The sequence below is a fragment of the Pezoporus wallicus genome, unplaced genomic scaffold, assembly GCF_028554395.1.
Source record: "Pezoporus wallicus isolate ANWC-B61680 ecotype Strahan unplaced genomic scaffold, APGP_CSIRO_Pwel_v1 scaffold_6445, whole genome shotgun sequence".
Lineage (NCBI taxonomy): Eukaryota > Metazoa > Chordata > Aves > Psittaciformes > Psittacidae > Pezoporus > Pezoporus wallicus.
The window spans coordinates 2,533,332-2,561,115 of NW_026641753.1; the positions used below are offsets into that span (position 1 = coordinate 2,533,332).

At 37.4% G+C, this 27,784-nt stretch overlaps 1 protein-coding gene across 7 annotated transcripts in view; it reads left to right on the top strand.

The window, feature by feature from the left end:
* The window catches only part of STAG2 (STAG2 cohesin complex component), a 76,884-nt gene that overhangs the window by 14,026 nt on the left and 35,074 nt on the right, over positions 1-27,784 (top strand). For 6 of the 7 annotated variants that reach the window (XM_057425220.1, XM_057425222.1, XM_057425224.1 and 3 more), the window contains exons 2-4: positions 22,393-22,537; positions 24,454-24,532; positions 25,300-25,461. In XM_057425220.1, the coding sequence (XP_057281203.1) occupies positions 22,494-22,537; positions 24,454-24,532; positions 25,300-25,461 (285 nt within the window). In that variant the 5' untranslated portion in view covers positions 22,393-22,493. Of the gene's footprint in view, positions 1-22,392; positions 22,538-24,453; positions 24,533-25,299; positions 25,462-27,784 lie in introns of those variants that run through there. The other variant, XM_057425225.1, reaches the window with a different exon arrangement.

Sequence of the window (27,784 nt, forward strand, 5' to 3'; positions counted from 1 at the left end):
AAGTTGACTGTAAATTTCAGAGAGAAAAAATCTGTAGTAGAAGGTCTGGTTTTTTACCTCCTGATAAGTTTTGTCTTTGCCCAAGGAGTTCACTGTTATGTATTATTTTGCTGTTGAGTTTTAGTTGATGAGTGGGTTTTGTTTGTTGTAAAGTTTTAGTACCTTTAGAAATTAATTGGCTCTGAGGCTTTTGACATTCACTAGGTGTGTAAAATGTAGCTTTTTAAGAAAAGTGATGGTGTACACAAATTAATAGCAGACATAAGTATCCTAGTATGCAGGGCTGGGACTGTTCTATGAACTCTTCAGGTTTTAGTTGAAAAGAAATAAAATTGTCTTTCTATTTGATTATCATCTGACACAATGGTAGTCAGAACAATTTGGGTATGAACACAATAAACAGAAATGCTCTTTGGTTGTTTTGTGGTAATAGCATGAGTTTTAGAAGCTACACAGATCAATGCAGAAAATCATTAGAAATAGAACTAGTTCTCATTATGTACTCTTAGAGTATTAGACTACTCAGTGGTGAGTGCTGTTTATGATTGAATAAAGCTAGTCCTGACTTCATAGAGAGTAATGGCAGATTCTAATCGCGTCTGATATGCTAAAGAAACATAGTAACAGTAATAGATTATAGGACCTAAATGAGCCCACTCTTGGCTGTACTTGGTAAAATGAGCTAGTGGCCCTTTTTGAGCAGGGATGTAACTGTTTCTATTTCTGTCACATCTCTGCTGCTTTCATGGCTGTTTTATAGAGGGTTTAGGCAAAGGTGATCAACTGTTGGTTTACTAGAATATTTATTCAGATGCCACAAAACAGTTCTTAATTTTTGTCACTGAAAAAGCAGCATGTTGAGGCCAGGCTTTTATGTTACATAGCTGGCTCAGTAACACTTGGTGCTGGCATTTGGGTGCTGTACCAAAGATGCATCATAGCACTGTAGCCGGAGAAGATAAGCTAGATTTGGAGCAGCGTATAGTAACTTCTGAAGCAGTTGTAGTCTACCAAAACAGTATGGGCATCTCTTTTTTTTTTTCTTCTTCCTTTGACAGTTGATCATGTCTGCTCTAGTGTCTTGCTGATTCTGAAAAGAGCTGTTTCCGTGCACCAGCCACAGGACTCTTTTGTGGAGCCAGCTCAGTTTACTGAACTGCTGGGAAGCTAATTCATTCAGAAAGAAATTAATAGATGGGTGCTCAACAAAGGGTCTGACAAGTGCCCTTGACTATGAGATATGGCTAGAAGTAAGTGCAGGGAGAAATGGGACTGTTCCTTTCAGGAGTAGCAACCTATCTATTTTATGTATTACAAAACTACTATGGTTGTTGTTTGTAGTTTCATTATTTAGCAAAAAACAGGTTAGATGTAGTTAATGTAATCTGTTCAGACTAGTGTAAAATGTGTTCTCAGTTGATAATTCACAGGAATATTGTAAGAAAATTGGAGATTATTAGCGCTTGGTCAAGTTGTTGCCATTGAGCAGCTTCCTTTTCTAAAGGTGGATGGCAATTTGAGAAAGCATGTAAAAGGCAAGGATCGTGAAAAGGGGAAGTAAACAGAGCTAGTGGAAGTGCTTGAGGTTTAAAAATGGATTTTGTAAAATGCATGTGTTAGGCATTTCGTATTCTGAAGTTTTCAATAATAGCAGTGTAAAACCTTCAACTGCTGGAGAGCATGATGGGTTTAAATAGGGACTTAGTTTTCAGGATTTGGTAGCTTCTGCACAAAAGGCTTAATGACATTTAGAATTGAAGGGTACGTTTTGCAGGTTGTACACTGGGACATGTGCATCGCAGTATAGTAGAACATGGTCTACAATGTTAGAAATCTGGGGTATCTGTGTTCGCAGACTGCTAAAATTTTACCATCTTGATACTTCTATTTAAGTGGTTCTCTGGAGCCACTGATCTGGGAATAGATTATACTCTGAATAAAATGGAGGAAGATTCAGTGCTTTATTCAGGGAACACATAGATGGCTGAATTAATCAGACGTGTCAAACAGTATAAGCTGCATCTTGCTGTAAAAACAAGTGCTGTTTTGGGTATCATACAAAAGCTTAACTATTGCAATTGCCGTATTCGGAAGCAATATCTTTAAGCAAATCAGAACAGTTAATACCATTTTATGATAATAAAATGTTACTGACATGCAAAAGAAGTTACTTGAAAGATACATTTCACCAGTGTTGTTACTAGATTCTCAAATCTAAAGACAGCAATGCTAAGGAATATGTTTGTATGGATATACATGGAGTGAGATCAAAAGGAGGGGAGAATAAGTTGGTTAGTTTGAAGGAAATATAAATTGCCAAGAAATAAAGTGGTCAAGAATTTTAAGAAAATACTTTTTTTAGACTATTTTAATGATACAGTATAATGATAAATTGACATTGAAGGAAATACAAACTTAAGTAAAGAGTGCCTTCAGGGGAAATGTAGTAGAAATTATTTGGTAACAGGATTGAAAATACTATTTTTGCATTGTTGTTGGGTGTACAGTACAGTATTTTGGTTTGTTATAGTCTATGTTAGTTTTACTGAACAAAGGGTGAGCTTATCTTCAGTCTTGGAGATACTTTGCCTGCTATGTGAGTTAGGGTTGGTTTTCTTTTAAAAATATCATTGTATTTTAATTTCCATTGCTCTAGAGTAACAGTGATATTTGAAGCTGTGTGCTCATGGGGGAGGGAGCACATGAAGCTTCCTCTGTTCTTGGCCTCCTCCCTCCCCAGTATAGGTGTTCTTTTACAGAAACTAAATTAAACTGGTGCTTGATAAAGTAGGGGCTTTTTCATTGTTCCAGGTTGTTAATGCGTTTGTAATTTAAAAATCAGTTGTATTTTGATGCCTATCCTTTGTGAAAAAGGCCTGGCAGCAGTGTGCCAGTGGATCAAAAATGCCACAGTTTCATGTTAGAAAGATGCTAACTTATCTGCCTGTTTGTAAAATTGACCTGTAATTCTTAAACTGGTTTAATGATGAGTCATATATCTTCTGTCCAGGAAATATCTGGTAGAATGTGTTGGTACAAAATAACCAGAAATGTGCCTTGATCTAGTATGTCAGGTTTTCCTGACTGGTGAACTGATGCTACTTTATCCAAGTGTTAAGAGTTGTGGTATTGGTGTGGAAGAGCTCTTTCAGTGTCCCACGGCACAGAAGGCAGATATTTGTGCAGAAAGCTGTAAGATGGTGTGATTTAAGGTTCACGCTGCAGGTTTTGACTGTTCTGTAAATTAGCTAGCTCTTCCTGTGCTGAGACTGTTCTTCCGGTGACTAAATTTTGGAATAAGACAATTATTTATTCTGAAAATGTTATGGTAGATTGGGTTGTTCTTTCCCCTGAGTGTTTTTCCTTGTGGACTGTGTGTGATGACAGTATAGGTGAATATACCCATCAGTGTACCCTATCTGTATGGCTTTATGGGTTACAGAATGAAATTCCTGTTACTATAGTTGAAATTTCTATGAACTGAACACTAAAGTTCTCTTATTTGAAAGACTAACTAAAGGCAGAAAAGTATTGCTAATTTTGCTTAATAGAAGCTAAATTGTGTGGTAGGTAAATACTGTCCATAATGGGCGAGTATTAATTTTCTTATTCGAATTTGTTGGCAGTTAACTTCCTGAAGGAAATCTTTATCCGTGCCATTTTCATTTGTCTCCTTCTGCTCCCTCATTCCTTCCCCCACATATTTAGATTTATGAATAGCATCTGTTTTTGAACACTGTTAAACTCCTCTGTCTTTCGGAATTCTCTGCAAGACATAGTAGTGCTGCCCTATTTAATTGCATTAAAAAAATAAATCTTTCTAGCATTGATGTTTGCTAATTCTTCTTGTGAGGTAAATGGTCTTCAGGGTAGTGAGTAGAACAGAGGAGTTGTCAATAATGGAGCTGTAGGCTAATGGGTCCACATTAACAACTATCACTGACAAGGCCTAGCAAACTCTATCAGGGCCTTCTTAAAAAAAAAACTTGCTATGCTGAAGAAAGCCCCGGGACAAACTGTTTTTTAGGGACCAGTTTGTACCTATGGAAGTAGACTTGATCACTTAGTACCAGTTAGAGCGAAAGGCTGGGAAGGGAGAAATAAAATGTTTTCCCTTGTTTTTCTGTCACTCACTTATTTGTTAGAGGTGCATTGTTACAACTTTTTTTTTTTTTTTAATACATTGTTGAGCTTCTATAAATTTCTTTGCTTGTAGAGATGTGGAGACCTGAAGTCATCTTAGTCATAAATGGAAGCTCATAAAGCAGTTCTTGGACTAAAATTTCATTTTGCTTTTATATGCATTGATGGAGAAAGTAAAACCCAAACATTTTTTTTCACACTCTCAGGAAAGGTTTCCACATTAGACCAGTCAGCTTTAACTGAAATGATTAATTACTTTGAAACAAGAAGTACAGTATTGCACTCTTGAGTAAGTGTTTGAGAGAAACTTTCTGTTAACATAATTCTCCTGTTATTTTTTTCCTTAAAGTATGCTGCTAATTTCACTTGGACATGTAATAATATGTGCTACAGAAACTGCGCTGTGAAAACCCAGTCTTAGAAAAGGGATGGTTGTATTCAACAGGTGAATTGGTGAGTTCTTGAGGGAAGTAGGGTTTGCTGGTGTTAAGTTAGATGAGTGCTGCAGCTCCTGCACAAGAGCTAGCAAAGGAATTTAAAAGAATGTGTCAGTGATATTGCTATTTGTTTTATGTAGTTTTAGCGAGGGAAGCTTAAAACTAAGATGTGCATACTGATTGAGTTGTTCTTCAGGGTAGCCAGAACTTTGGTAGGTTGGCTGTAGTGGGTGGTCATGCAGTTCTTGCTTTGGCCAATCATATGTAGCTATTTGCATGTCTGTGTACAATATACCTACCTTAAAGGTCTACTTTAAAACTCGTATCCCTCTAAGAAATCCTCTAATTTCTTGTCAATAACATTTGTTCTGACATTTCTCTGGAAAATACACTAGTGTCCAATTGTGGGGAAGAATTGTATGTATTTGGGTTCTTAATGTTATTTTTTCACAAGACTGAAGCACGTGAGATTGAAGTAAGTAGGCTCTAGAAAAATGTTTTGGATTCCACAGTATTCTTAGCAATTTGGTGGCTTAAATTTAAAATCATTTTTCTTGTCTTAGACCACTGGTTGACACCATGGCTTTTTCAAGGAACAGTACAAAGCTTGCCTTGTCTGAAGGGTAACTGTTAGGTTAATAGCTGGTTTTAAGGAGTAAATTTAGTGTAGTTAAAAGGCTGTCTTTTTTTTAATAAATAAGGGTTACAAATATTTGTGATGGGCAGCATTTTTTTAATGTATACACATTCTGCACATAGATTTCACTGAGCATTATTTTACTTTTAGCATTAGAACCACGACAGGTTTTTTTTCTACCCATTGATAAATTAGCTGAGGAGCTACTGCCTCGATCTGTACTCTGACTGTCTGTACTCCATGTGCTTGTAGGATTTTTAGCTCATTAGAGAAGAATTGCAGAAGCCTTCCAGGACTTCCAAGCAATTTTAACAGGTTAAAGTGAGATTGAAAAATAATGGAAAAATGTGTAACTGACAATTCTCTTCAGATCAGTAATGGGTCATAGAGGATGTAGGGAACCTAGAATACAGGAGGGATAGTTTGATGTTAGAGGTGCAAGTGTGAGTGCTGTCTGTATATGCAAGAAGGTTTTAGGACTAGATACCTTCTGTTGCAATGCATTGTCCTTTTATTTTTTTTTTTTTTTTTCCTTGCTCCCCGCATATGGAAGTACAGGCAGTGCTGGAGCAGACAGCAGAAATTTTGTCTGCTATAAAATGGCTGGGGAAAGACCAGGAAGATGAATACTGCTTGTTCCAGCTCTGCAGTTCTCTTTGGGCTTTGGGTTGTGGATGTTCATTATTCTTTCTGGTTTCAAGCTGTTTTGTAAGAAAACAGGTAACCTGTATCCAGTGTCAACAACTTTCTCATGTCTAAAAGTTTGTGAAAGGTTTGTTTTACATGACTGGGAATGAATAGATTAAATATAAAATTGTCAATCTTTCTTAAAATACTGCTCTTCCTGAGTGATTTTATGTCTGTGTTAAAAATACTAGTATATCCTGTGAAAGAGGGGAGGTTTGCTAATTGCGGATACCAAATGTTTTTAATAGTAAGTTCTCTTCACTCATGACAACATGCGCATGCATCCCTTCTTTCATGTGATGGAGGGGACTGGAATACTGCAGTATTGCTGATCTGATTTTTATTGGCTTTTAACTGCTAAGGTTAATGCAGATCTGGCAGTGTGGGGTGACTGTTACCTGCCTTTGCATAGCTAGATGTGTTATTGATGCTGCTTTAATCAACCATAAGCAATTTCTAGAGAGCATCTTGAAGACATATTGTTTCCTTGGGGATTTATTGCATTTGCAGCATCACACCTCTGATCCTGCTGCTTACAGAATATGATTATCAGCCATTAGTACTGAATATTTAAACATGGTCACTACATAGTGTTTTCCTTCTTATTTGCGATTTCTATCCTAATCATTATTAAGGATCTCTCTAGTGTGCTTAGTGTTGACTCCTTCCATCACTGTTTTTTCTCCCCTGTACTCATCATTCCAGTATAAATTCTGTCTAGTTGTTAGTCTTATTGACAGAAATGTTGATTTTTTACAAAATCATTTTTTCTGCAAAATGTTTTTGTTTTTCTATGGAGGGTGAAAGTTCCTTTTTTCTAGTGATCAGTCAGTCTCTCTGCTCTATATTGTCTTGTGTGCTCCAGAAAACTGGAAAATCACATCCAGAATTTTTGGGGTTTGTCATCATGTTGCCTAGATGAGAACTGTTAACAAGTAGCATGTCATGTTGCACATTAGAGGCTGTGGGACATACAAGAACATCAGATGGAATCTGAACTCTGGTGGTTTAAATGCATTTTTTGAATTTGTTGGGGTTTGTTTTTTTTTTTCCTGTTACTTCCACTATAAACCCATACTGTCATTCTGCTGCTGTGCTGGAAATGGATATGTTTAAACTGTTGCTACTTATATAAGATGAAAATGTGATTTATAAATGACAATAGGATTTATTTACTATGTTGTTTTAATGTAAATTTTGGGAATGATAAGTATCAAGACTTAAATCTGTTCTTTTAGTCTCAGAGTGGGAAATCATTGTAGTGCATGAACCCTGATGTGTTAATTGGTGAGAGATTTAGTTAACATAGCCAGGCACTCTTTATCTTCTCTCCCTTGACAAATACTAGCTTCCATTTTGAGTGAGAATAATGTTCTGGTAAAGGGGAGCCATTTAATGGCATGATTTTATGCTAGTGCTTGAGGGTTATATATATTGTAATCCATTTCTTGAGCTGGAAATTGCTGCTTGTGTTGCTCCAAAGAATCACCTCATATGTAAAGTGAATTACTTGACGAGTACATTGCTTTCTCCAGGGTTATTGAAGGAAGTGAAAATATTTTGGTATCTCCATCTGGAAAGAATGCTGGACAGTTGTCTCTTTCTCTGCAGGATGATCTTTAGCCTTCTGTTTAAACTTAAGGAAGTTAATTCTTCAGGAAGTCAGGTGAAGATCTGTCAATGTCATTAAAGTGCTCAGTTGATACCGTACAGTTTTTCACCTGTCAGTCAGAAGAACTTTTATTTTTTCCTTATTTTTTTCTAGAGGGTTCAAGGGGGCTAACTGATTGCAGTTCTAAAATGTGTATACTCAGTTGAGCTGCAGTACAGGATTAAATATAGAAATACTGTAATGTGAAGAATGATTAAACCTTTGTTGCTGTAGAATGTAACTTGCAGTCTGTAATCATATGCTTAATAACATCATTATATGGTCTGATAGAGAATGGCATACAATTATTTTGCTTGAGAAGATCATTATTTGTATATGCTACAGAAAAACCTGATGACATTCTGTTAGGCTTAAACTGGTAGGGTGTCCTTTATGGGTTGGCTTCTGTTGCAGTCAGCATAAAATGCCAGAATTATTCCTTTAACTGTGTCCTAGGCGTTGAGTGTTTTATGCATTTATGTGTGAGAAAGTTGTGTGAACAACAGTTGTGATAGAGTACTTCCTATTTCTCTGTGTCACTACTACAAGGATGAAAAGGTTTCTTTGGAACTTGTCAGTGGTAGTATGTTTGTACTGTGTGTAAATCCAGTGCTGAGACTTGATATCTAACTTCTAACACTATGCTTTCTTATTTTTGTATCTTAATGGAGTTAATGGATCCATTACACATGGATCTTAATTGGAGTTAATTCCCTGGGAGACCTGAGCAGAGCTCTGCAAATTGAGTGATATCTCAAGTTCGTTATAAAGCTTTTCTAATTTCTCAGGTGGTGTTTATGTTTTGTCATCTAATTTTGCTGTTTAAGCAGCTCTGATTTTGCCATCCTTGTGCTTTAGTCCTCCAAATGCTCTAGCTATATTCTTGGTCCTTGTCTCGCTGTGTAAGTCAGGTTCACAAGTAGCTAATTACTGCTTGTTCTGTGGTCCATCATCAGTCTTCTCTGACCTTTTTAAAGGTTCTGTGGTGCTGTTTGGCTCTTTTTATGCTGGTCTGCTATTCTTGCCTTTGCTCCTTCCCTGCAGCTAAGACTTGTAGAAGAGGAATTTTACTAGTTTGTGGCCTAGCGAGCGTGTCTTGCTAAAACCAGATGTAAAAAAAAAAAATGCTTACGTACCTTTTGGGGTTATTTTCTTCTGCCTTATTTTCTTAGTGGGCTATTTGTTATACAAGATTCTGCGGTTCTAGAGTCATTTTGACACTTAGCATATAAAGTCTTAAGTTAATTCACATAGTAATAAAATTTATGTCCTGTAATTAATTTTTTTGGCAGGCATCTGTTTCACAGTAATGAATTGGTAGCAGTTCCTAAAATGTCTGTTGACTGTCTAGAGAATTGTAGGAAAGCTGGCATTTAAAAATGTTTCTCGTAACTGCAAGAAGTGGGCAGTTTTATATTAACCCATCTTTTCTCAGAAAAACTTTCCAAACTTCCAACTCAAATTACATATATATACTTAAACATAACAAAAAGGTGGATTATTTTTCTCTTAACATCTGAATGTAAAGGATAATTACTTTCCCTTAATTTCAAAACCACCCTAAAATTAAAAATAATATGCTAAGTGTAGAGATAGTAGGCATGTTTCTTAAAACACACAAAAAGCCTAACCAAAAATGAACAGACAGCCCACTTGACGCTGTGTTATCTGTTATCACTATTGTCTCTTTAACTCTTAGCAGCAGTTGAAAACCCTGCCTCTGATGGCAGGTTCATTTTAGGTTGCTTGCAAGACTAAATTTGTAGCATTTAATGATCTGGGATTTTCATACCCTAGGGCAAGATTATAGTAAGTGGAGGTCAAGCTGAACAACCGCCAGACCTGATTTACACTCAGATAAAAATGTTCTTGTCTAACAATTAAATTGAATGCTATTACTTCTTTCCCTAACTTTTGCTAAAATTTGGTTTATATTGTTTCAAGACTAAGGCAGTGGGATGCCAAGAAAGCATCCTCTGAATGTAGTATTAGTCTCACCTTTTGAGTTAATGAAATTGTGCAGGATGAGGTATACATATTAATGTCCCCTGGCATGCTTGTTGTGGAGGAGATAGGAGACTTGATCCAAATAGAATGTTTTCTTAGTACATGAGCTCTTCTTAATATGATGTCCACAAGAAAGCAGCAGTCAGTGTTGCTGGAGCAGGGGAAGAAGAAAAATCTTGAAAAGTTAACTCCTTTGATTATTTATATTTGAGTTATCCAAGATGGATCTGATAATTGTGTTTCAGTAGGTTTATTATTGTCACTTCTTCACATCAGTTGATTTATTGCTAACCTGTGTTTTGTCACCTATGTAATAGACCATGACCAAAATAGAGAGGTTTTTCACATAAGTTAGGAAGGGATTAAACCTCACTCTGAAGCATTTAAAACTGATTACATTTAACTGTATATGGGCAAACAAAAGTAAAGGAAAGATGGTAAATACATTTCAGTCAAAGCATTGTATTATTGTAACTAAACATGTAGCAACTTTGTCAGGTGATGTTCACTTCTGGTGGCATGGCAGGTTTGGGATTTACTTCAAATTTTAGAAAATTTGGGGTGCAAACATGTTTGAGACAAGATACTGTGCTTGTGATCCTGATTAGTGGTACAGCATGAGAATTCTGTGCTGCGTATTGATTTTAAGAGCAGTTGTAAACATTAAGTGGCTTTTTGTCTAAGCAGAGCACAAAGTTTTCATTAGTAATGTAAAGAAATTAATATCAAGTAGTTTATTGTTGATCGAGTGTTCTTATGAAATCAGTGCGTAGCACATTAAAATGATGTCTTGAAAAAATTCTCTACTTGATAATACTTAACTATACTGGGTTACTTTTTGTATATAGGTATTGTAAATGTGCATGAATCCTAATCCAGATACTTACATTTTACTCTCTTTCCCATAATGAATACCCAAGCCTGTGATAACAAACTGTATGTAATTGATTTCTTCTTTTAAGTAGGCCTTGGGTTTCAGGAGCTGTGAACTTGCTCCGAGTAGTAAATGATTTTGCATAATCTTACTGAGTGAATAACTTTTTAATTGCCATTAGATGTTAAAATCCTGAGTGATGGTCACAAACTATTGGTAAAAATAATTTATGAGAACAAAATCTGTTAGCTGTAAGAGCAGAGTCTGCAAGTTCAACACAGGAGTAATAAATAATTCTGTAATTGATGGCTGCCTAATGCAGTCAGAGAAGCACTGCTCTTGAGCAAGTAGCTAGGACAACTCAGTAACTTAATATGGGGACTTCAACTAGATTTAATCTTGGATTTCAGAAATCTAAATACATGGTTTAGAAAAGTATATTGACTTACGTTAGTGTTGCATTGTTGTACAACATAAAATGGAGTAGAAATGTCAAAGCAATCTGGAAGAGGTGTTGTCTGTTTTAAATAATCCCTCTTCTGTGCGAGTGTTTAGAATAGTTGGAATTATTTACTGGGAGAATTCAGGAAAACTAAAGTGGGACTGAAAAAGCCCCGTGCGTTTCACAGTATGTTGTGTTGTCAAGTGCTGAGTTACCAGTTTCTGATTTGAGTGTGGGGAAATGGGGGATGTGTATGTGACACAAAACAGAGGAAAAGAAACCTGTACTAAGGGTAGGACTGCAGTTAATTATGAAACGACAATTGTTGGAGAAGATGTCATGATAGATACCGGATGTGCAGTCGAGCAATTCTTGTTCTGATAATTAGAGGTAATTTCAAACTGATAAGTCAAATATGAACATCAGCTAAAAACCACAAGAAGATGATACAGTTCAGGCAATAAACTAAAAGCTGAAACTATAGTGACTGACAGAATTTTTTTTTCCATGCAGCTGTTGGACAAGTATAGGTTTTGATAGTTGTCCTCCGGTGACTTCTACCATGCTCGCACCCCTGTAACAAAAGTCAGCAAAATGGGATTTGTCAGCTCTTGACAAATGCAGTTCAGGATATTAGCTTTAATTGTCAGTGAAGGTGAGCTGTCATTAATAGATCAGACTGTAATCCAGAGCATATGAAATGTGAAAACTTGTTCTTTTTAATTTTTAATTTTACCCCCCACCACAACGGAATGATAATACTTGATCTAGTTAGGTTCCCCCTTGGGTAGCAGCCTGTTCAGAGTCCTGGGGAAGCGTTGTTCAGCAGTAAATTTATCTGCCACACACAAAATCACAGGTATTAAGCTCCTGTAAGAATTAAATATAGTTGCTGTAAATACAGCCAATGCTATAATGAAATACACATACTTACCAACTAACTTTTAGCAGAGAAAAATGGGTTTTGGTATGCCTTGTTGTTCTGGTTTAAGGCCTGTTAATGGAGCAAGTGAACTACAATGACTGAAAGGAGGCTCTTTTTGTGTATGAGGTATGGTGAAAAACGATAGCTTGAATTTGTCACTTATGTCCAAGATTGCATTTTTGTTTCAGTTGTAAGGAAGAAAACAGCCCCAGCATTCAGCATGTGAGACTTGTTTTGTCTGCTGGGGATGGGGGTATTAGTAAGGGATTGGTATCTCAGAGTCCTGGAAATGTGCTGTGAGTTTCATGTGATTCCAAGAGTATGGGGTGATGCTCTGAATTCAGCTAACCAGCGCTATAGGGTGCACCCCGCTCCAGAATGCCTCTCTTGGAGTGGGGGAAGGGGAGGAATCGCAGCACATGTAGCTTGTTTAAGAGACATCTGGCACTACTGCTCTTTTTTTTTTTTTTTCTTTTTTTTTTTCCCCTTAGAAAGAAAATACAGGAAAAAGAATGTCAGTAACTACCTTATCTCAAGAGCTTCTGCTGTGCTGCTGAGCTATTGTGATAGTTCTAATTTTTAAAAGTAATCTGTGTACTGAATGTTGCTTAAGTAAAATACTACAAATGATGGTATGTGCATAATGTGACCACTAAATTTTCAACAAAATACAAATTCAGCTGTAGGCTAGAACTGCCTTCTGAGGGAGTGAGTACCAGCTTTGTTGGCATGATGAATTTACTGAAGAACAAACATACAAGGGCATAGCTTTTTGATTTTATTTTTTTTTTTCTTAAATAAATGAAGAAACCTGATGGTCGATCTAACAAACATTCTGTATTTGTATGTATTTGTAGATCTGTGTGGAATGGATGATCCTGTATCCCTGCAGTGCCTAATGCGCAGTGTTTGAGACATAAAGGAAGATGATTTCAGAAGGACAAACCGCACTAACCTTTCCTCAGAATATTTTATATTCGTTAAGAGTTTCTCAGTATTTGTCAGCTTACTTAGTAAAATGCATTTGTTCTCTAAAAAAAACTGGGTTTGATACTTTTTTCTTAATGTTAGCTTTCATAAACCAGGCATGGTATTATGTTCTAGCTCTCACAGTTGGTATAATTTGTTACCTGCCACAAGTAAGAAATTACAGAGTTGAAAGAACTTACTGGTTTGAATAATGCCAATATTATTGCGGTGTTCTTAGGACATATACCAAGGGGGCAGGCTGGTTTCTTCTGGATGTTTAATGGGTACCAATAGTTAACTCTAGGTTTCCATATGTGAGGCTTTAGCACCAGTCATCTCTCCCACAAAATTCTTTTAAGAGGGCTCAGTTTTAGGATGAATAGAGAGAAAGTGATTTTTAGATTTTGAGATCACATGTATTTTTATTAATCTGGTAATGAGTTCATTAATGGATTATTAGCATTCTGCATTGTGGATATATTCAGTTCTCTAAATTGTGTGGGGGAAAGCCATGTGCATCACAACTATTGTTTGATGTAAAATTAGTATTCAGTGCTGCAAGTCTCCGAACAAACCAGTTGGGATTTTAGCCCAAATGTTATGAGGGATAACAAGAACAAAATGTTAGGTATTAAAAATCTTGAAGTTATGACTGAGGTTGTATGGAGCACAGATGTTCTGAGGCTGTCAGAATTGCAGAGATAAGTTTTTAATGAAAGATCACAAGATTTTAATCTTTATTTCCTCTGTTTTAGAGAAGCCAATTTTTGCATGTATGAGTAATTACTTGAATTTTTATTTTGTAAGGATGATTATTTATATTGGTTGTTGCAAGAGCCATAATCCACTTATGGAAGGCTTAGGTTTTAGTTGCCCTTCTGGTTGGCTTGGATGTGGCACAATATTCCCTTTTTTGTAAATACTCTTTTTTCTTTCTTATGGCAGAGATTTTCATTTGAGCCAGGGAAGGATGGATGATTGCTCTTGATTGTGTACATAAGTACCAAGGCGATGGCAGTTTTTGGTGCTTTACCATAAATAAAGCTTTATACTGCTGTTGTGAGGCTAATAGTGACAGTAGTCATGCAACTGAGAGGGTGACCGGAGGGCACACTGTGCTGGGTGCAGAGCTGTGGTGTTCTGCAGGGAGCCCATGGGGAATCCAGTAAGTGATGCTTTTCCTGTAGTGCAGGCCTGTTAAAAGCTGGACTGGTGCAGCGGAGGAAAGCAGGATGGAACGAGGCATGAAACACTCTTACCCTTCTTCCCCCCCCTTTTCTTTTTTCTTAATTATTATTTTAAAGATCCAGTTAAGACTGATACAGTTTGACTTGTGCTTATATTCTGTTTGTTTCTGTGCTGGACTTTATTTACTGTCTGGAAGCAGTACAACCATTTTTATGTGGTGTGAAGCTTCACCTAATACTCTGGTGGATCTGAGCTGACAAAACACAGAACTGAACTGGTTCTCCATATCTTAGGATGCTTGGGATCCCAGTGCAGGCGAGCCCAGTGAGCTCTTCAAAGGACTATCCAAAGCGCACTATGACTTGGGCTCATACAGGCTGACTTTGGGAAATGTGCTTGAAAGATTCTACTCTCCACTTTTCAGTAGTCTTGTTTTATGGGGTTTTCCCTTTTTTCAGCCATTTAGTATTGACTGTATCTTACAGTAGCAGATGATGCTATTGCAGTATTTACTGTGTAGTTCCCCCTCCAGAATTTATAATCAGATGCAGTTGTTCTTCGAAATGCCTGAGCAAAGTTTTGGGCACAAAGCTCTAGAGGCCTGGAATTTTCAAATGGGAAAATCTGTATGGTAGCAAGGGAAGCTCCTATAAAGCGAGGCAGCTTGCAGGCTCACATTGATCAGTGGAAGAACACTAGGTTGAACTTGCTAGATGGATACCTTGTCAGTTGGAAAACCCTGCCTCTGCCACGTGTACTGAAGTCATTAATCGCTGTTGCCTGCACATTGGAATGTGCTAACTCTGTTCTGGGCTTCTACCTAGAACCTTATAGCTGGTTACCTGCTTGCTGTGGGCAGTGCGTGGGCATCTTCATCCCTAGCTTTTACAAGAGCCAGGATTTGGAAGGAGATGTGCAAAGGCCTCTGTTGTTGAAAAATCAGTGTGTGACGGGGCATATTGATCTATTCTTAATTTAGTTTGGGAACTTACAGTGTTTAGGCAGCTGGGAGGTGCATTTGCCGTCTACCATAAATGATCTAGTAGTACTCTTCTGGCTTGTTTAAGTAGGCATCTTGGTTGTCATCCGACTTGGCTTTTGTTCTTCCTAAGAGCCTCATTTTCCACGCAGTCAGACTGCAACATCTGGAAGCCATCTCTGTTTTTGGCAGGGAAAGATGTGACGAACACAATGAGGTGTAACTACTACTTTTGTTATCTTACCTTTGCCTTTTTTAACAGACATCCAAGACCAAACCATTTTAAAGATGCATGGGAATTTTGAGTGCTTTTTAGCAAAGCTCAGGAATACTGCTGGGCTGAACATTACAGAGTAATACAGGTATTATCTCCTTTAATAAGGGGAATAGTTTCATTTATTGTAGAGTTGATTAACGTTTCAGTGTTTTTAAGGCTTGTATCAAGTGTTTTAAACACAGATTTTACTGGACAGTGTAAATTACTAAATACCAATATAAAAACCTTATTTGATTCAAACCATAACAGTATATTTTTATTTCAGAATAGTATTTAACTTCCTGCATTAAAGATATTAATGGTACTTTAATGAGTAATTCTATGACTGTGCAACACCATAGGAAGCTCTTTTCCTTCTGTAGTAGTTGTTTTCACATATTTATTTCAAAAAAACAGCAGAAGTACGAAAAATACTTTTAATGAGAGGGGGACTGTTTGATGGTGGATTTTGGCAGAGTTATTGGGGTGGTACAGGGGTCCTTGGATGTTATTTATGTTTCAAGTCTCTAAACTTGGGGTAAAGTCTCAACCTTCACTTGTGGTTTTAGCCTGGCTTTTTTCATATGCCTTTTAAATTTTTTTTTTTTCTTCTTTCCCAAAATAAAGCCTGTTTAAGCTTTTGCTTTGACAGCATTAAACTGCAAAACCAAATTTTGCTTTCTGCTCACTGATGCGTGCATTCCCTCTGGGGACTTATGTTTTCCATGTGCTTGGCTATTTCCTGGCTGGTCCTGGCAGGCACCATCAGCTGTTAGCTGGGCTTCTGTATATGTGTAGTCTGCTGTATAATGAAAGTGTAGGAAATGCGTGTGGAAAAGGAGTAAGGAGAATGCTTTGCAGAGACAGCTAAGGGTGGGCACATGCCTGGTAGATTTACAGGCAGAACATGGTGTGTCTCAGTGATGTTTGGGTGACAGGTAAAGCAGGCACTTACTGCAGGGCTGCTGTCCCCTCAGCTGGCAGCACAGCACATGTGGGGAGCCACTTGGATATATCTGGTCCTGCTCCTGGTGCACTGGTATGGGCAAAGCTTACCATCCGCTTTGCTGTTGAGGGGTAGAGTTCAGAGTTCATCTAGTGACTTGTGTGGCTGCAGGAGGAGCTGATTCAGTTGGCTGATCCAGTGGAGAGCTAATCATGGTGGGAGGTTTTGTTTGCTTTCTGCAGGTTCATTAGAGTGCTAGAAGGGAGCAGGAACTTTCCTGTGTGTTTGGGGAATGGGAAGGAAGATGATTGCTTTCAGCAGCAGACCATTGCATGAAAAGCATGTTCTGAGATGGCTCACAAACTCTTTAATTGGGAGACTTGTATGAACTAAACAGCAAATATTATAAAAAAGAATAAAGAACAGGCCAGGGGCTAAAGTAGGAGTGTGGTAGCATAGTATCAACCATAACATTGCTTTTTCATTTCTTGAAGGATGAAGAGAAAGAGGTGTGTGAACAGAAGTGGTGCAGAGGGGGTGTAGGAGATGGAAGTTGAGAAGAAAATAAATTGTGGAGAATGACTGAAAGCAATAAGAGCTGTATAAATTAGGTCATTTCAGTTCTTTGTTGAAGTTTTAACTGTTCAGTGACTTTGGCACCCTGGACTGTTACTGTGTGTACAGACCATGTCTCTGTAGCAGGAAGGAATGTAGGTTGATGACATCTAGTCCAGGTGGTCTTGTAAAGGAATTAAAAATCTCATTTGTTAAGCAAATAGCACAAAAATAACCACGTCTTAAAGGTATTAATTGCATTATTGTTCAGTTTAGTCTTGATTATGCCATCATAATGATCAAAACTGCTGGTATGGTTGCAACTAAATCATGTTAAAGTACAGTTGTTACAATACAGAGTGCTACTTGAAGTATATTTTCTGTGTTTTACTGAAATTATAAAATTGCTTTAAAGTAGTTGTTGGCAGCTGCAATATTGTATAATGTTGGTAGAAATAACATGTAGAAATAATGCACTCTTCCAGGCCTGCAGGGAGTGTCATGCAGTTGTTAGAATACCGGTTAAAAATCCCCCTATGAAGATAAATGCAAAAGTAATCTGAAGCAGCATACATACATGGGAGAATACCTCCAACCAGTCAAACCTTATTTTACAAAACAGAAGTTCAGTCATATTCTAGTCTCTCAGAAAAGGAGTGAGGGTCATAATGTAGTTGATAACAGCTTTCTCTACCAAGATAGTTAAGGGAAAATACTGGACATACTTCTGGTTATTTAAATTTTCTCTGACTAGCATATTAACTGTTGCTGCTGCAAATTGGTTCTGAAGCATCAACATCTCTCTCCTTCATGGATAGATAAATAATTTGGGGATGAGCTTCAGCCACACACTTCATTCAGCTTTACAATTTAGAAGTTCCAATTTTCTGACTTTAAAAAGTGAGAGCCTTGGTTTTACAGGTGGTTAACTGAATTACCGGGAGAAAAATCAATACATATCTCAACAGCCACCCTGCATTTCCAAAACCTTTGTCCTGGCCACATAGCGATCTTTAAGCTCTGCATTTTACCTTTCTGGAAGAAGGGTGACCACTATACTGATCGCCCTTCTAAACCTTTCACATAATAGAGGCCAAGCAGCAACAACAGAAGTGCATATGTGAGGAAGCCCAACCCAGCCTGAAACCCACCTACCTGAAATGCGTTGCTATGAGCTTGTTAAGGAATATTCTAGTTACTGCATTTACACAAGTGTGTGAAACACAAACTTCCAGGACAGATCCTATGATTCTTTGTGTGTGTTTTTTTGTATATATACACGTATATTCTTTTTAGGAAAGGCTGTTTGCTGAATTAATGTTTGTTTAGACTATTTGGGCATGCAATAGAAATGGAGGGGACGGGTAGCACTCAGCAGCTGCTGATGGCATGTTACTGTGTGAATTGTGCTGATGATTGTCAACTTTTGCCAAATCTCAACATTTGGCCGGTATATTTGACTAATCACAACCATACTTAAATTAACTATCTATGTATTAAGGAAAAATAACCTTTTAAAATTTAAATCTTTTTCCATGAAGACACATTTGGGTTCTTTATAGTGTTTCTTGGTTCTATCAGTCAAATTATTTTAAATGGAGACTCCTCTTATATTTGGCAACATAGTGTGTGATTAGCATTCCTAGACTACTACTGTTGTCCTGCTGGTCTTCTAGTTCATTAACATTTTGTTAGCAAGATTTTAAATAGCTGGGTACAATAAAGGGATACATTAATTCTGCTATTTAAATGTATTTTTAAATTCTTCTGCTTGCTTTTGAAAGATAAATAGCAGAGGCTAGTGGTACTACAGCAGCTGTATGCACTTCCATCTTTGGAAGAGTCGTTGAATTGAACATGTTTATGCATTTATTTCAGAAAAGAGGCAGGAATCTTCTGGTTTCTTTATGTACTTGAAATATAAATCTGAAGGAAATGTGCTACAATATTACTGCAGTTTTAGCAATCTGTTATAAAGTTTATTGCACAAATAACTAGGTCAACCTCTGGATGACCTGTCTTTTGGAGTTTCTTTGGTTAGCTTTAGGCTAGAGCTCCACCTTGTGATCTTTCAGCAGGATACATTTTATAGTTAATAATTTAATTATGATTTCACAAAGTTGTGTGACTTCAGGAAGTTTTCAGGCTTGAGGGATTTCAGTATCTGCTTGGGAAAATGGAAGCTGGAATTCTGTGAACATGCAAAATACTGAAGAGCTGCTCTTCAGTTTAGAGTTAACTTATTATTTGAGTGCATTTAATAGATAAAGTAGACTTTTCCCTGTTTGGAATGGCATCTTCAGGAATGTAATTTTCCTGTTTTCGGACTGCACTGTGATGAATCTGGTATATCTTACAAGTTCTGACTGGATGTTTGTATGGACCGTTCTCCTTTTTCGTTGACTACCCAAACTGGGTGCCTTGAATGAGTCATCAGTATGTGCATGAAGAAACCCCATCTGCCAGTAGTCTTGAATTTTCGGAAGGCACTTACTGAAATCAAGGATAATGGGGGATGAAAAATGCCAGTGGTTTCCCTTACCAGAACAAGAGAACATCAAATAAAATTGGCAAGTGATAAATTCAAAGCAAAGAACATGCCTCTTGGTATATGCAATTTGGCTGTGGGAGTTCTTGCGTGGAATGCACAGTGTTGCTGCTGAATATTGAATTCAGAAAGTGATTGGAAATACTTATGGAAAAAATACTGATAAGGGATTAGAAAATGTAGGTACAGCCTCTCTGGCTGAAAAAATCCCTGAGGTATTACTGGATGCTGGGAGGGTATTCAGGGAAAACATAGCTAATGTTCTTCCTTGGGCAGATTCTGTTGGCTTCTGCAGGGGCAAATGCCAGGCTAACGCTGATGGTTGAGAATCAAAGGTCCATGTCATCTGGATGTATGTAAATCTTTAAAAATGATCCTTTACTGTGGCAAATACAAGGAGTGTTTTGGTCATTGCTGGGGTTTGAGCTAGACACTCGAGATCCTTTACAGTCTTACCTCGTCTATTCTTGCAGGGCGTTCATCTGTGATTTCCATAACACGCATTCATGAGAGACAGGTTTCTTCTTCAAGAAGAACAGTTTTTGAAATGGAAATCTTTCTGGATACTGAAGCGTTAAGCTACTAAGAACTTGATATTTCTTTCCCATTTTTGGAGGTGGTTCTGACCCAACAATGCAGTGTTTTCTTTCATGGTTTGTTCTTTGCGCTAAGATGAACTGTTCTTTCAAGAAGTTCAAGTTGGTATAAACTGCAGCGAGCTAGTTTTGTCAGGTGATTTGACTTCTTTGTTGTAGGGGAATATATACTTTAATAATTTACCCATTCTTTTTTATCATTTTTCGTTAAAAAGGTTTTGTGAGATTTTTTTTCAAAATTCAGGACAGCAGCTTGCATTTTGTAAAGGGAGTGAAAAATGGATAATCCAAGTGGTTAACTTGCTTTGTTCCTCAGAACTTTCAAATTATATGGAATAGGCAATTTTAGTATTGTAAATAGGTAGTATTAATGAGCCATAACACAAAATTTGCATGGAAACGTCCTGATTGTCACTTCAGTAGATGTCTTGCTTCTCAACTGAAGAATGTAAACTAGAAAAAGTCAAATAACATGTTGTTGGTCAGGTTGAACTTGAAACTGAGCAGTGTGGGTTTTGAAGTTTGCATCTTTGCGCTGAGACTGAATCGTAAGCATGGCCCCAAAAGGATCTTTGTGTCCGGATCTCTTTTGCTTGTTCAGTTTCTGTTCGTTCCCCACTCCCTGAAGTACACCTGATCAGGTACTAGCCTGATGACCAAAGCACTGAAGTGTGCTGTTTTTCCAAGTTCAACTTGCTGAAAAGAATCTGAACAAATACTAAGAATAAATACACATACATAGTAAAGATATAATTCAAAGTGCATCGTGTTTTGCTGTATCCCCTACTGAGCATACAGATTTAGACAGCCTGGATGGTATAATAGCTCCCTGCCACCAGAGAAAGGAGTTTTACTCTTCCCACCTGTGCTTGTGGCTGTGCAGTCTTGTGTTTCCCATGTCTTAGCTCTAGATACCTGCTGTTTAACCAGTTTAACTTGAGAATCCAGGGGGGGAAATTCTCAAGGTATAATTTGCCCATTTTGTTGGGAAATTCAGTTGGGTGATACAGAATGGGCTGAGCCTATGAAGCTGAATGGCTGGGGAGGGGATGTTACCCTGCCCTTGAATAACTGTTTGCAGAAGAGTGTGTAAATGGGGCAGGAGAGCATGAAACACTGGTCCTGTGCTGTGTGGTTTTTGAGAAGGGAGCAGTTGGGTGACAAAGGTTGATGCCATTCTGCAGCAGCAGTTTATGAAGCATTTTATGTTCTACTGTGGTCTGGATGGAATATGCTTTAGTAGTTGCAGACTAAACTGAGATTCACCAGCCTATCTGGAACCTCCTCTTGTTTTGCCACTATTTCCTTCCACTCCTCTGCCTTTATATAATTGTGTGAAATGTGAGGAAAGAGAACATAGTAAGTTCAGGGTTTATGGTTTCTCTCAGCTCTCTGAATTCTGGAAGCTACAGTGGCCCCTAGCATTCAGAAGAAGCACTTGCAGGAAAAAAAGAAGTACGGCCTCTATCTACATGCTCCATTGAAATGCAGTCTCTGAAGCAGAGCTACCAGACATTAAGCAACATGTGCTTAGCATGCCAAAATTAAATCTGTCCCTCAAATACCTAGTCACTCCAGCAAGCTGTACTTTGCTGGAGTGACTAGGTAGCAGCAGACTTTGAAGGTTTTTCTCTTTGCTATTGCATCTTTAATGCACGTGAATATGAAGCCGTACAAAAGTTAGCCTGGGGCAGATGATTGACGTAGAGAACTTTTCCCTGCATGGTTAAATCTCACATTTGAAGTATCCTCTGATTTCCTGCCCTCCCCACCCTCCTTTAAACATAGGAAAATTAGCTAAAAATTCAGGTGGCAATTTAAAATTAAGTTGGAAAGCAAGTATTTCACAATCTTAGTTCTCTTGAGGAAACACTGTGCTGTTTCTGATGGTTTTCTTTATAGCATGCAGATAGTATTATCTTCCTTGATATCCTTAGAGTCTTGTCAAATGCTTTAAATAGTAGAACTGTTGTAAGCCTGGTTTATCAACTCTGGAAGATGGGGAGTTGTGAAACAGCTAATTGTAAGAACTTGTTATAAGAGCTTATCTTTATGGGAAATGTCATGGAAGTTTACACATTGGAGATACAAAGTTGGTGTATATATAATGTCCTTAAATGTAAACATACTGTGTTTAAATTTAACATGAAATCTGGTTTTGCTTTGATTAGTCAGAAATACCCTAGTGTTAGTAAATCTGGGTGCTGCAATGCATAGTGTTACAGTTCAAAAGTGCAAACGTAAATCTAGTGTAGATTTAGAAATAAAAGCTATTACTTGCAAGGTGTTAATGAAAACCATTCCACTTTCCTCATCCTAATCAGATTTCATCCTGCCCAATGTTTCTGCATTTTATTTGATGCTTTTAACATTTGTGGAAGTACTTTGTAGTAAGAACATGGGAGGAATCGAACATATAAAATCTTGAACTAGGGAAAAGGTTGGTCAAAAACTGGGTGGTGTGATCTGACTTTTTCATGTTCCCAACTTTTTTGCTTCTTCATTTGTGGGGAAAAAATGTTCATGGTATTTATTTTTTCGTTTTATTGCAGAAGTTGTCCACTGCAAAGGAGGAAAGAAAAGTAAGCTTGTGCTTCAGACGGGTTTTTGAATATCTTTCTAATACAGTGGTGTTGCAGAAGATGATAAAGAAATGATAGCAGCTCCAGAAATACCAACTGATTTTACTCTCCTTCAGTAAGTGTTTTAATTCATAGTTTCATTTTTAAGCGTACTTGCTCCTTAATGTTATGGTTGGTATCCTCCTGGAAACGAGGAAACAAAATGAGAGCTAGGGTTCTAGATTTTTTTTTTTCCTGTTGAGATGCTGACAAAGCAGTGTTTAAATTCTTTCTTGATTATTCAGCAGTAATTAAGTATTTTAGAAGTGCTTAATTATTTTAAATATAATGTCAAACTTTGCTGGTAGGAAGCCATGGTGACAGACTTGGTTTTGTGTGATGGACTTCTTAGGATTTTGTCTTTCAGAATATAATGTTTGAATAAAAGCCATCTTTGATTAAGAATAAGAAAAAAATTTCCTTTGTTAAAGTCTTATTAGAGAGGAAGTAGTTGCAGTATTTGCCCTTAATAACTGGGGTGGGTCACCTAATATTTAAAATACCTAATGCCAAATGCTTTAGTTAAAACCAGGGTCTTAGCTTCCATAAGCCATCGGTTTCTTGATGGTTTTACCATCATTTTATTAGCTCTCCTTTCTTCCTACAATTTTTAAAAAACATACATTGGAATTTCCAAGCTTTAAATTGATGTATAAGTTATATTTTGGAAGAGAGGTAAAATGATTAGTTTAAGCAGACCAAAAGAATCCATTTCCTCAGCTTCTAATTGTCAAGAAATTGGTGTGAATGTGTTTCAACAGACCGTTGAAAATTACTGGATTGGTATAAAATCTAAAAAGATAGATTTGGTTTTGTGTGGGTTTTTATCTTTTTAAAACTGAAAGATGGTTTAATATAAAGTACTGTTTTTATAGCTGTTTATAATTTTTGTTAACTCTATTGGTAGAGTTCATTGCTTAGTACTTTCCTGTGAAAAGAGCACCTAGGAGGTTTTGAAGAAGAAATGTTTCTCAGCTTCTCCCAAACCCCTGATTGGAGACTTTTTCAGTCTGTATCAGAGTATAGTCAGCAAACCCAGAAATGGGAAAATACATGTTAAAAGGCAGAAAGCCCCTTTTAGACGATTGAATAGTGAGAGACCTTAAGTTTCTGGATTATTTTAGAATGTTATAAATTCATAGGACTAGGTTTCCTGTGCTTCCTGGTCATCTTTATGGTTGCGTTGTTAATTGAATCAGGAAGTGTGAAATCAGGATCAAAAATGAGTGACAACAGCCAGAATTCACCATACTGCATGTATGCCATTAAAAAGGCATAGTAGCATCATTGTGGTCTGCTGGAAATGTAGGAATAGAGAATGCTTAGTTTACTCTCTATTTATAATTCAGGTTGGCAATAAAGGATTTGTGTATTGATAGAAGAAAGTTTGTATAGTGTTTAACAACTTTCTAGCTTATAAGCCCAAACAGAACTACTGGTCATCTTTTTGATGGAGAAACCTCATATAAGCATTTTTTCCTGTACCTTTCAGCTTAAGTGCATACTTCTTACTTACCTGCTTAGTTTCTAATAGCATACAGAGATCTATTGATACACTTTGATTGTGAGGGAAGGTGGTGGTTTCTTTTCTGCTGTTGTTTTTTTCCTCCCTCTTTTCTGTTTGTGTTGTTTAAATAATTGTGGCAGATGCTTACAAGTGCCCTTTGCTTGCTTTTTTTTTTTGCTATGGTGTGATGTTTGTCACATGCCAAAAGCAAAGTTCCCAACCTCTTGCTGTTTCCTACCCACCTTTGCATCTTTTAACCTTACTGTATGGCTTTCTTCACTGCCAGATTGCTTGGAGAAGGCAGGGTGAATGTTGAGGGTATGCTCTGATCTGTTCCTTGAACAGTAGGTTTAAACAGAAGGAAAAAGGCAGCTTCACTGTTGAGAGTTGACTGACTGGACTTGAGAGCATAATACGACCTTATGTAGTAATTTAAGAATGGTTCTGATGAAATGTGTAAATGGGTTGTCTTTTTATCATTGCAGGGAGTCTGAAACACACTTCTCTTCTGATACAGACTTTGAGGATATTGAAGGAAAAAACCAAAAGCAAGGCAAAGGAAAAGTATGTTCAGTTTATAGGGATACTGAAACACTTCTACTGTTAAAAATTGAAGAGTTGAGCGCTTGCTTTGAAGATGAATGGGCTAGGAATATTTCCTGAAAGCGCAAGCGTTCTGTGAAGAGAATTCATATTTGTATTTGCATTTTAGTTCTTTATCTTGAGTATTTGCATGAGATTTCCTTAGTGCTATGGAGGCATAAGGGTGGTGGGGGAGAAGAGGTGAGCTTTGATTTGATTAGTATCTCTGCATGTGTTCCATTCTGTACTGAAATTTGTTGCTAATGCAGTCTCTTTTGGTTGGTGCCATTACTTCTGGCTCTCTTGTACTCTGAAAAGTGAACAGAAACCAATAGTTGAGTTCACATTCAAAAAACTGTATTTTTTTTTTCAAATACATCACAGGTTGTAATTCTAGAGTTTGTAAGGGAATTGCTATAGCTGTTTTAAATAAAATCTGTGTAATCTGTGTAATTGTTTTATAGTTTAAACACAAGAAAAATCTTTGTGTCATACACTGTCACTGTCATTTTTAGTTGCTAGAAGATTTTATATGAGGGCAGGAGGAAATGGAACCTGTAGAAATCTCACAGGTCTTTTTGTGAGTTAGGTTCAGTTGTTATTCTCAATTTTGGATTTTAAATCTGGTTCTTCAAATCAAAAGGCCCTGTTTATAGTTGTCATGGATAATAAATTGTTGGGGTTTTTTTGTTTTGTTTTATTTACTACATTGTACTCAACTAAAACTTACTCTGTGTGTGTGATTGCAGACCTGTAAGAAAGGGAAAAAAGGACCAGCAGAGAAGGGGAAAAGTGGGAACGGAGGAGGGAAACCTGGTGGTCCAAATCGGATGAATGGACATCACCAACAGAATGGTGTGGAAAACATGATGCTGTTTGAAGTAGTTAAAATGGGCAAGAGTGCTATGCAGGTAAGACTCTGATTTGGATAAATATACAATTTAAGGCTATTTTACTGCACATACGCTTTAACAAAATAATGCCTAAAGTAAATTCTTCTATTAAATTTGTAGGTTTTAGTTGAAGTGCTTTTGCTTTGTTAAGGTTTGAATTTCAGTGAACTGATTTTTCGTTTCTGAATGTCAGGGATGAATAAACACATATGTAACGAAGAAGTTCAAACTGTGATTGAAAGTGTGTTTTTGGTGTATCAAGAGAAGAAAGGTTATTTCAGGTGACATGACCTTGAAAGTCGTTTTTGTGCATCTGTAACTAATACAAATGTTGTTTATTCCTATAGTTGTCATAGAACTCAACAAGAAATCTGTAGTTTCTGGGTGTTCCCAGAGCTTAAATTATCCAACCCCCCCAAAAATTAACTTCTCTTACCCAAAGTAAAATCACTAGCTGCAACTTACAGGCTACTCTTTAAAATTCCCCTAAGTTGACTTGGTTAGCGTGGCTTATGTCTATTGCAACACTGTAATTGGGTGGAATTTGTCCGGAAATCATAACCTGTTAGAAGCCTCTGCATTAGGTGCTCTCTCCACTGCATTTACAGAGAGGACTGAGGTCTGTTACAAAATTGAGCACTAAAATTCTGATTTTTCAGTTAAATCAGTAAAGCCTTTGCTTGACTGTGAGAATCCTTCAGTGGAGAGAGGGTTAAAGCGTAAGCCTGTCAGCCATGAAGCCTTCCTGCTGACTCACTCATGTGACTCCTCAGCAGCCTCCAAGAAAAGACTATCTTTGGGATTGAAAATGTAGAGTTTACAGCTCCTGTGTTACGCGTTCAGGAAGCTGTGTCTGCGTGCAGTCGTCTGAACAGTTGCAGGCTCCTGCATTAGAGCTGGGTACTTTGAAGCCCGAATTCTTTGGCAGAAGTTCAGTTCTGACTTTTCAAAAAGAACAGGCTACTTTGATGTATTTGCACAGAGAAATTCTGATATTTCCATCATTTGTTTTGTTCTGCTGTATTTCAAAGCAGGTGGGAAAAAGGTGCTTTTCTAAGTGTTCCTTGTGTGCATTGCGTTTTCAGCCAGTTTCCAGCAACTGTGTCTTCAGGACATTGTAACTTTTTAAAATGATACACAGGCAAAATCTTTTGCTTTCTGAAAACAGAACCTTTGCCAGCCCTGATGACTCTATTGAATTGGGGAATTGATACCTGGGTGATAGAGTGAATCTTAGTATTCTTTTTTGTCAAAATTAAGAAAAATTCTCAAAGCATTTCTGAAGTCAAGTCCATTCAGCTTTCAGCGTGAAAAGTTTTCTCTGTGGCCCTCAGCATTGCTTGCCTAAAAAGATTTTGATAATAATACTTATTTTCTGTTCTGTACCTTCTTGTGAATAAGTGTCTGTTCTCTGGCAAAACCAGATGGTTCAGCCATGGAGACAAAATGTTTTGAGAAACTACTGTTTTGCTGGAGGTTCTTCAAAATAAATAAATTCTTAAAACAAGGCTGCCTGGGATATCTAACATTATCCTGTTCTGCATAGCGACCTTTATAAGCCTAATTTAAGATACTTCCTAGATTATTTTCCCTCCTCCCCACAGACCAGTCAAATCAGTACTAGTTTGTCGGTTCTGTTCCTACTGGGAACACCATGATAATTCCACTTCAAGTTTTTCATTCTTTCTGGGTTGCTGACGAAAGTTGTGCATCACGCTAGAAACAGCCTTAACTTTAGGGAAGAGGGATTTAGCTGTATCTGTGTTCAGAAGTTTTTCTTCATGGCAGTTACTTTTACTTGTCCTCACAGCATTGATGCATGTGAGAGTAAGCAGTAAGAAGAGTACAGACAGGAAGCATTAGAGATGGTGTGTACTCCTGTTGTCTTAAGGAAGTTCTGAACTATTCCCTCATCTCTATTTAGAATTACTAGATTTTAAGGCCAGGGTGTCAACATACTAAAAACCTTGAACTGAGGGCTTGATACCAGAGTGAGTCTTTAGTGGTTGTGTTAATAAAGTAATTGTATGATGTATGTTTTTATGACTTCTGCAGTAGACAGTTTGTACTGCACACATGGATCATTTAAACATAATTGCATGTAAATTCTGTTTTCTCAAAACCATTATCACAGGTTGCCTATTAATTTGCTTCCCTTTAATGCTCTCATTCCTGTTCGGTTTAGTGAATATAGAGTAGCTAATGTCCATGCAGCATAGGGCAGTGCTGTTCATCTTGTTACGTGTATGGAGCACAGTTCATCAAAGGGGCAGATTTCTGAGGAGTGTAGAGAGTTGTAGCTGTTGGAACTGAACACGTAGAACAGTATCCTTAAAGAAGT